Genomic DNA, 7,500 nt, shown 5'->3' with positions numbered 1-7,500 from the left:
GCCGATGATGATGGTGATCGCTTTGCAGAAACGCTTCTCGTGCGCCTCCATTTTGTGTCAGTTGCAGCCGGTTCCTTTCTGTTCCTGTTCCGCTCCACTACTCTCGCAGTTCTTCTCCTCTCCATCGGTGGTATAAGTTTTACCACGTAAAAGGGGGCACATGCAGGGGCCACAGAAGAAAAAAAACACAAAAACAAACACATACAATTCAAGCGATGCGGTGCAAAAGATGGTAGACAAAAAGTTAAATCGCTTGACATGGTGCATAATTATACCCGAAACATCCCTAAATGCTCTCCCCAGACCAAAGAGAGGGGCAAGCTGCATGCCAGGCACTAGAACTACAGCTAGAATTGAGAAAACATGCGAAGCGATTATGGCGAGCGGGAAGTGAAATCACAGTTTTCAAGCACTAAACTATGAGGAGGTGGGGGGGGGGGGGGGTGGTTAAAAGGGCTACGCTACGCTACCGTGGTGACGGGGCTACCTGTTTTCTACCAGCATTTTTCTACCGGCCACCAGCCACTATCATCTACGAACGATGACGCGCAGATATTCATGAAAATGTATTACAAGCACCAACAAACTGGCGGAGTATTAGACTGGGAGACAGCGGGAGGAGGAGCAGGAGGAAAAGGCAGACCGATGAAGTCAAAGTTGAATGTTAAATTTGAAAACAAAAGTTGGACGGCCGAGGATGTGGGGAAATGGGTTTTGAGAAAGGAAAAAAAAACGAAGAAGAAAACCAAACAGTCCACAGGAGGAGGATTCTATGCAATCGAGCAAATGGTTCTGCCGCACTGGCGGAACACCGAACAAAGCGAAACAAAAACGCAAACGCAACCCCGGAAAGCGCGCCAGCAATATTATACCAGTAGTTTGCTGCTACTAACGGGAAATGCTAAACTACTTTTCGGTGAAAGCTGTCATAACGTAACAGTTGACCGGTCGGTTGGTTGAGAGGCTGAAGGGTGGTGAGGAGAGAGGGATGGTGGACGCTTTTGCAGCTCAACTTTACAACGGGCACTAGTGACGAGCTGCTCGGTAGTTGCCGGGGCTACCTGAACCCCCGGGGGCCGTCACACAACAAGCTCCGGTAGGTTCGCCAGTAAACTATTTACATAAGAAATGGGGTGCCTGCAGGTGGTGAGAATGGGAGCAGCATGTGGCACCAAGTGAACTGAAAACGGGGCCTCGAAAGGGTCACGCCGTCATAAGGAAATGAATCATATTATCAACGGCGAGCAGCCACGTGAGCCAGGTTAGGGTCCAAGGACACGCTCCTGACGAAATGCAGACGAGCCGCGATTTAATTAGATCGCATTGCAGAGGGGAAACAGACTATGGGAGCATTCTAAACATGGCAACTCAGATCGGATTACGTGTCCCCCTGGGTGGACGGAGAATCATTTCCGCATTCGGTGGCATGTGGCTCGTTTTATCTCGGCTTACAAGCCGGGAGTCGTCAAATTGAATCGAAATCGAGGGCAAAGTTTCGGTTGGGAAAAAGTTTTCTTAAGAATCCCCTTTCGGAACGGAGCTTCCTTTTGCCATCGGTTCTGGTATCGAACAGGTCGAAACCACATCAAACAATCCTAAATGGCAGAAGAACAAGCAAAACCGGTACCAGCAGTTTCGAAACGTGCGAGAGCGTAAACGGGACAATCCGATTACTGGAGAAGTTTCTCGTCTCTCGAGCAGGTGAATGTTACCGAATCGACATCAAGGTGATTAGTGTCGGGAGCTGTCCTCATCAGCATCTCAGGACCCGCTTCCTCGCCCGTTCGTTACCCCAGTTGCTCAGCGGGTAATCGTGTGTCTAATCACTGTTTGGCAAGTTTGGCTTGTTGCACCTGCACCAGCACCACGGTGCACCGACAGGATGCAGATTGTCGTTGACACAACAAATAGATCCTAGCGGAAAGGGAGGAGATCCTTCCGGGGGTACAGAAAACATCAATATTGACACAAACAACGGCGGCACCGCATCGGAGATGAAGCACGTTGGTATGGAACACTCGAATTGGGACGTCGAGTGTAGTGGTGCTGGCGCCTGGAGTCTAAAAGCCAAACGGAAATCCCTTACTGGTGCCTGGGCACATTGTCTAAACTAAACGACAACCTTTCCCCGGTGAGAAAGAGGGGAAAGGGACGGAGAACCTTTGCATCGGATCCGGGAGCCAAAGTTTCGTGGAACGCGGCGCGCCGAGGTAAGTTCTGATCGTTAGTTGTCATTGTAGTCGAAGGTTGCTAGCAGCTGTAGCATGTAGCGCCCGGGAACATAAAGCCCCACTCTTCTCTCTCTCTCTCCCTCTCTCTGTTGGTCCTTCGCGTTTCCCTTTTTCCAGGAAGAAACAAAAGCGCTGGGTCGACAGCACTCGTCGACCGACGGCAGTTCCGGGGGGCACGATCTCATTTGGTTTGTTCCAAGTGAAAACTTCTTTACGACCGCTAGTCGCCCTCTCGAGTGCAGTCGAGATTGCTTTTCGAGGCTTCCTTTGTTCCTGACAACGGTTTACATTTTTTTCCACGAGAAACCTCCTCCAATGCGAGTGACAGAGCGAGGAAAGAGAGAGAGAGAGAGAGAGAGAAATAGAAGGAGAAAGATAGAGACCGAAAGCGAAGCGAGATGGGTAGGGGAAGGCAAATTGCTATTTATTTCGTGGCTTCCGCCACTGAAATTCGCTTTGCAAAATGGTCGATTGTCGCGGAACCGCGGTATGGCGTCACCGCGTTGTGTAGTAACAACGTAAGAACTCTCGTTTGATTTACGTTCGATTGTTGTCGCCTCGAGCAGCACGTGGTGGCAGCTCGTCAACGCCGCCTTAGACATGTCATGTTTATCCAACCACCAGAGAACCAGTCCTCACCCACATGGTGTTTCCGATTCCGATTTGTGGTCGGAAACATTATTGCTGCAGCATAACGGAGGAATGACGGGACCCATACCATGACTTTTGATGTAAATGTAACCAACCTGGGGGTGCCTCGGTAGCCGGAAGTGTATTTACAGCAGCGTGATGGTACCTGCAGTAGCAGCAGCAGCAGCAGCTTAAATCGCTAAGCGAATGGGCATTGCACTACTACAACACTGCGCTCTCTACTACTCAGCAAAGCTCATCGGTCAAAGGTCAACTTTACAAAAGCAAACCAACTGGCTGCTCGTTATTTACACAAGTGGCGTGATGGATTCCATATCCTTTTGCTACTGCACTGCGAGCTGGAGGATATAAAGTCCTTCTTGCTACTACTACACAACAGTATCCGAAACCGAATCGTCCGTGGTGTTGAGTTTCTTATGCTGCAGAATGTGGAATACCTTTCACACGCCACACATCCGCCTCCGCTCCGCTCCGCTCGGTGAGCGCCATTTGTTGGCGGAAAATCAGCCTCGAACGTCATTGATAGTGGAATTTAGATACCGGATTTAAACGCTATTCTATGTATAGTATTACAGTTTTGGTTTGCAATTGGATATTGGACTATTGGACAAATGGAAGCAACGTTGGATGACGGTACGGATATTGCGGTAACAACACTAACAACATAGGAAACATTGAACATCGATATCTGGACAATGAAGTTATGTAATGCTTTAGGTTTTTAGCTCCTGGAGCGGTTTATATCATTTGGCTTTTACTGGATTTTTCTGTGGTCTCTGTTTTGAGCGCCGGGGGGTTGGCTTTTTATTATTGGTACACACAATGAATGAATTAGAAATAAAACAAAAACAATGAACGATACACGCAACTGCTTTAGCTACTAATTGCGCAGGTCGGCCGCAGGTTTGTTTTTTGCTTCAGCTTCCTCTGCCATTCGAATTTCGGCCAGAAAAAGAAACACGGAAACACACATCAATGACATTCAATACTAATTTTGGATCGCGGCGCAAACAAAGAGCTAAATGAGAATGAGGCCACGACGAGCCACCGAGACAAGACACCACACGCCAAATCAACGGACACGAACACACCGGGACACGTGACATATTAGACGTAATCGAATGGTAAGTTTTTGGGCGAATGAAATGAAATTGGCTATTCTAGGAGGTTAGAAAGGAAAAAGAAAACGAACGGGAGCTTTTGCTTAGCAGAGAAATATACCATAAAACCGCGAAAACGTAGCGCAAACGGAAAGCAAATGAGCAAATGAGCATACACACATTCAAACGCGCTCGAGATGCGAAATTCTTATATTAAAGGAATAGTAACATGAGAGAGAGAGCCTTGATTGGCTTGGAGCAAAACAACGGGGCTAAAATCCAAAAACGAACGAACGAACGAACGAACGAACGAACGAACGAACGAACGTGTGAACGACTATTACTGATGCGGGCGAAGTTTTGGTTTTTGGATTGGACTTTTTTACAAAAGACACAAGAGAAAATGCGAATCATCGAATGTATCAGCGGAAAAGGAAAACACACGCATTCACGGTCGTAGCAGTGAAATGTTCACGTAATGATCTCTAGCTCTTCTTCATTTCGGAAGCGAAAACGAAACCATAACTTAACGAAACACAGAATAAGGAACGAATGAAGCGTGCTGGCAAACCGGCGGCTGCCAGTCAAATGCAGCTCGCAGCGCCAATATTACGTATAGCCGCATCGCCACATCATTAAAGCATGAAGTCGAGATTTCGAGCTTCAGATCGCGGAATAGTGTGTGGAAAGCAGATAGTATGAAGGATCGATCGCTCGTCCGGTGCCACACGAGACGGTGAGTGAGGAAAAAGTCAAATGAATTCATGAAGCTAAGCGAGCTCGGTTGCACTAGATTGCTTCACGGATGCAAAGCAAAGGACGAGAGGGGCGAGAGAGCATTAGGGACAATTGGAATTCTGTTTTCGGAAAAGTTTTGGTCTCTCTTTGGCACAGGAGCAAAGCGGGTTTTGGTTGAAGATCTAAAAGAGCATGTCCTCGGCTCGCAGAACAGAACTCATAACGGGAAGCATAGAAACTAGCCAGCTTGCTGGATAGCTCGCTCTCCGTCGTGACTAGACGGAGTGCAACCGCACGGACCCACACGATCGATGGCCGATCGATGAGCGAAACGAGCAAATAAAAAAGAGAAAAAATGAAGAAGAACATAAAAGTGAAGCAGCCAGCTAGCCAAAGGAAATGCAAAAACATATTCGTAATGCAAAAGTCATAATTCGAGACAAAAAAGGAACCCGAGAGTCTTAACTCCGGCCCCGGAACCGAGGACGGAACGGCGCATCGATAAGAACCGAAGTGTAAGAAGAAAAGATTGAAGAGCGGGCAAACTCGGGACATGAGCAAAACGAGAAAGAAGAAGAAGAAGAACAAGAAGGGAAGACGGAAAATGAAGAGTGAAATCAAAAGAATTCAATTCATGGTTGGAATTGATTAGCGTAGAGAAAAGTATGTTGGGAGTGCTTCTCACCTAAACTGAAGGTTCCGGACGCGGGTCAGCAGATCCGCGTGCCCCGAAGTGTACTGTTCCATAACATCTTTCACATCGTACGGTTTCTGTGCTTCGCGGAATTTTTTACGTGCCACGAAATACTTAAGCTACACGGTCGGGTGGGCGGATGGACGAACGTCAGACGCCAGAGTGGTGGTTGTTAGCGTGAAACACCGGGGACCGGGGGCAAGGAGATAGAAGGAGCAAGGGATGTAAAGGTGGGATGCGAGCATGTACAACGACATCGTGTTGGCGGTGGTGGTGGGGTACGCGAACAGCAACAGGTTGCAGTCGATGGTGATGGAGAAGATCGATCGATCGCGTTCATGTTGCGGTGTTAGTTGCGGTTGCGTTTCCCGGTAGGGATTAGTATGTTGGGGATTGACGAAGAGGTTGAATGCACCGTGGTGATTTTTTTTTTGCGGTACACCAGATTGCAGCAGTAGCGGCATTAGTGGCACACGCACACACAAATACACACGCACATACAAACACACGCACACAGAAACGTGGTGGATCGTGTTTGGTACACCGTGTTTAGTACAATTTAAGTACAGGGGCGTTTCTCCAAAGGGAATGGTGGTAGTGGTGGTGGTGGTGGTGTGGCGGAGTGGTGAAAGCAGGTTAGTTGGTTCGTACAGTGATAAATACAAAGAGAAAAGAGAGAGAGAGAGAGAAAGAGAGAAAGAAATGAGAGAGATTATGAGAAGAGTGAGAAGAGAATAAGTAATAGTGTTAGAAGTAAAACGTTAGATCACCGGGCGCTGATCACGCAATCACGAATACCAGTGACGCACGGTCTAATACACGGGGTCTCAAACACATATTAGGATGCGGGTCACAGAAGAAAAATCCAACTGCCAGTCCAGGGGCCATTCCATCACATCATTTGGAGGTGCATGGTTTTATTAAATTTTGCAACACGATGATGGAGGCGCCAGGTAACCGGTAAAATTGAAGGATTTGAAATATAAATTTAAAGGTTCTAAATGACCAAGAGTTTGTAAACTCCATTGGGTGGTGAATGTTGAAATGTTTGAAAAAATGTTTTTTCATTCAATTTTCTGAACACTACTGTCATTGACAGATATATTATCAATCTCCAATCCCAACATGTGTATAGCATAAAATTCCATGGAACATATAATTACTGAATCAAACACAACATACATATACAACGCGGAGGTGGCCGCAAGTTTGAAACCCCTGATCTTACACGATGAAGACGACGAGGTTAAGGAAAAGCCCTGCTTTTACAACGAATTATGATGCGGCACACAGTGCTTTCAACATTGAAGGGCATTCCAAATTCCTAATTTCCATTGCTGTTCACCGAGAGGTGGAAATTCATTACGTGGTCACTATTTACGGAACACACTAGACGGTGGCACTGTGGGATGGAAGTCAACACGGCGGACGACGACCGATGATTCGCGACAGATTGGACAGCCAACCCAACCCTCAGAGAGCTCTGTTTCAATTTGTCATTTGTCCTGGCGAGTGGCGCCAGGCGCCCAAGCTTCAACCCCGTAGGAACGCCGGTAATGAAAGTAAGAAGCGTTTGCACAAAGGCCGCGCTGCTGCGGTGCGGTGGTGCGGTCCACCAGCGGTGCTCCAGATCCAGCTACTTCTGAGTGGCGGTCTTTTTGTAAACATTCCCCATCGTCCAACGGCACCATCCATCTTTACCATCGGACTTGCCCCGTAGAGCTCTGTTCTTGTCCTTCTTGTGCACCGAGAAAACTTGGGTGATGATTTATTTGCCAACACAAATATTTGCCTCCATCCCCTTCTCCCGGGGCGGCTTCACCGAGAGCGAGACATCCAATGTGTTTTCTTGACTTTCGAGGGAATGTTTTTTCCCTTTTTTTATGAGCATTTCAAGAAGGAGCTGGAGAGTGATAAGAACTGCTTTAAAACACGGTGCGCTCGTGTTAAAGTGTTGCCCCTGAACAGAATTACTTCCGATGGAGCATTAAAGCAACTCGGCCACAACGAACGGTCAACATGTGTCACATACACCCGGTTGTGTTCCGGTGACACACGCCCTCAACACGTCCAACACATTCCTTCA

The 7,500-nt window shown here is 47.6% G+C and overlaps 1 protein-coding gene across 18 annotated transcripts in view; it reads right to left on the bottom strand.

Moving 5' to 3' along the window:
* LOC126578492 (potassium voltage-gated channel subfamily KQT member 1) overlaps window positions 1-7,500 on the bottom strand; it is a 161,215-nt gene that overhangs the window by 19,000 nt on the left and 134,715 nt on the right. For 2 of the 18 annotated variants that reach the window (XM_050241094.1, XM_050241107.1), the window contains one exon: window positions 5,406-5,533. The exons of the other annotated variants lie outside the window; for them this stretch is intronic. In XM_050241094.1, the coding sequence (XP_050097051.1) occupies window positions 5,406-5,533 (128 nt within the window). The remainder of the gene's footprint in view (window positions 1-5,405; window positions 5,534-7,500) is intronic. 18 annotated transcript variants of the gene reach the window in all.

Source organism: Anopheles aquasalis, chromosome 3 (genome assembly GCF_943734665.1).
Source record: "Anopheles aquasalis chromosome 3, idAnoAquaMG_Q_19, whole genome shotgun sequence".
NCBI classification, from domain to species: Eukaryota; Metazoa; Arthropoda; class Insecta; order Diptera; family Culicidae; genus Anopheles; species Anopheles aquasalis.
This window is presented reverse-complemented; position numbering and strand designations above follow the sequence as displayed.